This window comes from Malus domestica, chromosome 09, assembly GCF_042453785.1.
Source record: "Malus domestica chromosome 09, GDT2T_hap1".
Lineage (NCBI taxonomy): Eukaryota > Viridiplantae > Streptophyta > Magnoliopsida > Rosales > Rosaceae > Malus > Malus domestica.
This window is the reverse complement of record NC_091669.1, coordinates 14505618-14508142: the sequence shown is the minus strand read 5'-3', so window position 1 is coordinate 14508142 and position 2525 is coordinate 14505618. Positions and strand designations below refer to the sequence as shown.

General features: G+C 33.5%; 1 protein-coding gene across 1 annotated transcript; it reads right to left on the bottom strand.

Moving 5' to 3' along the window:
* Positions 1-1065: 1065 nt before the first annotated feature.
* Positions 1066-1736, bottom strand: LOC103443648 (auxin-responsive protein SAUR78). Its single transcript, XM_008382534.4, has one exon. The coding sequence runs from the start codon at positions 1654-1656 to the stop codon at positions 1297-1299; it is 360 nt and encodes a 119-aa protein (XP_008380756.1). The 5' UTR covers positions 1657-1736; the 3' UTR covers positions 1066-1296.
* Between the last annotated feature and the right edge of the window lie 789 nt (positions 1737-2525).

Genomic DNA, 2525 nt, shown 5'->3' with positions numbered 1-2525 from the left:
ACTCTATAAGTGAACAATTAAATTTAATGGCCACTTGACTCTATAGTTTGGCTCAAATAACATGCACATTGAAGTAGAGGGAGAAGAAATAGAGTTTTTATTTTCTTTATTTCATGGAAAATGTAAAAATTATTGCAAGGGAAAATCTAGGGGAGATTCACATTGTCCAAGTAGTAGCTAGGACCAAAATTAGGGGGGACCAATGAGATGCCATTTTACTGTGGGCTGTATTTTTCCTAGCTACCATCACATCAACAATACCAAATTTGCATATGTTTTCTTTTGGTTGACATGAATTTGATGTTTTGCAACATTGTCGAGACCTTGCCAGAGCTCCTTTTTTTACCAATTGGGGCAAAGGCTGAGGATTCTATATCCCAAATCGGCGACCTTATTAATTTTGCGCTTGTAGTCTAGTCTCTCAATTTCTCAAATGGCTTGTTAAGTTTTCAAGACATTGAGATCAAATTAGTAAAAACATAGATGAGTAAATGTTGATAGAATGACTTAGAAATGGATTATATGAGCATTACAAATACATGTGAAATTCCTACTTGGATGTGTCATCTACAAATACCTCTTATCAATTTTTTTCTTTGTTTTTGCTGAAAAAAAAAAAGTATCAAGAAAATCTCGATAACAATTTAAATGAAGTTAAAATGCATTTCGTTGAATATGATGAATCTAAACTTTCTCACATTACGGAAAATGATGTATTTACAAATGTATCGGCAACACAATTAACTAATTAACTATTCTCTCAAAAATACCTGAGTTTGAATTTGTATAGAAAGGAAAAACAAAAGCCATTACACACCGTAGTAATGCATTGAATACATTGTGTGCATAACACATACGAAATATGTAAAATGTGAAAGTTAAATTAAATAATAAACGGTAAGTAGTAAATAAAGACATTTCTCTTTAAGTCGTTGGGTTCTTAGTTCAAATTTTCATTTTTTCTTTAGTGTAATTTAAAATAATAATATTAATTGCAACAAACCAAAAATCAAATATTAAATCAAATATTAAACAAGACAAAAATGAGTAAAGTAAAACAAAATGTTGTAAATTATAATATGAAAGTTTATAATTAACCAAGTTCTTTAACATGGTCGATCGATCTCCATTTGTTGTAAATGAAATGGGTTAAATCTCACTGTCCCAAATGGACATACATACGTACACACATAGCAGTAGCCAGCCCACACACATAAACACAAACTACAAAAACAAATTTTAATTCCTACCACAATCTCAATTTACAAATTTAATTAGCAAGCTTAATGTAGAAACTCAGCAAGTGTAGAACTCAACTAGCTCGTCCATGGACCCCAACTGAGTCTCTGCATTCTCAAGCATCCACAACAAGTGCTCAAACAGCACCACCTCACAAGCCACCACAACCTCGCCGGATGACGTGTCCACCAGCTCCTGAATGACGGGGTGTTCAACTACTTCCGAGCTGACCAGGTATCTTCTCCTTGACTTGCCTACATACACAGCATGAAGCTCCTTGGAGCCCTTGCTGACATGATCTGATTGGTCATCACTTGTGGCTGCAGCAATGGAGCTTGTGGTGCGAGTGAGCTTGGTGAACGAAGGCCATCTCTTTATTGCTGACTTGAGCTTCGTTAGCTTCCCGGCTTTTGCCATAATATTTTCTGAAACTCTTAAGTCTAGATGAGAGAGAGAGGTTTGTGAAAAATTGAGTGCTGCGAGGAAAGTGTGAGGGAAGGTTCATGTATAAATGTGGAGGACAGAGGGAGAGAGAAACTAGAGAGAGAACCCTACTTGCATGGCCCACTGTTTGATACCAGCTAAGAAAGAGATATTTGGGTGCAAAACCAGTTGCACCTTGTTTGGCAATTGGCGTGCCTTACAATTAGCTTGATAGATGACCTTTCTTGCTTATGGATTTTCTGTTTTATTTATTTTGTTTAATTTTCTGCATATTTCCATTGTGGGGATATATAATACATAAGTACCTTTTGCCAACCAGTTATTAATTTTTATAGAGTAGTAGGCTTGAAGCTCAATGTTGAAAAATACTTATTTATTTGGTTTTTTAAATGGGACCATGGCAGGTGCATAAATAATTTCATTTTAGTTGTTAGACTTATATTTAATTTTCAAGCTAATCCAGCTTTAATAAATAAGAATTTGCAGGGACACTTTTCTTGTTTCTGTAGAAATTGTATGAAACAATCTTAGTTTAACAGCATTCATATTTTATTTTTATTTTTTTGGATTATTTAGTATCTATTGAAAAATTCTCAACCACTTTGGTGTTAGAGTATTAGGAATGGCTGTGATGCTTTTTTTATTTTTTTTTTATTTTTTTTTAATTTAATTTTATTTTTTTAATATGTAGCAGAATATATTAGCAAGCAAGACAACGTACTCGATTCAATTGTATAACTTGCCTAGTAATTAACCAAGTTATAATTAATGGCATAGGGCTCCATCTAATTAGCACCAAGTATATACGCATGCAGAGTAATTATGTAGCATATATATACAGT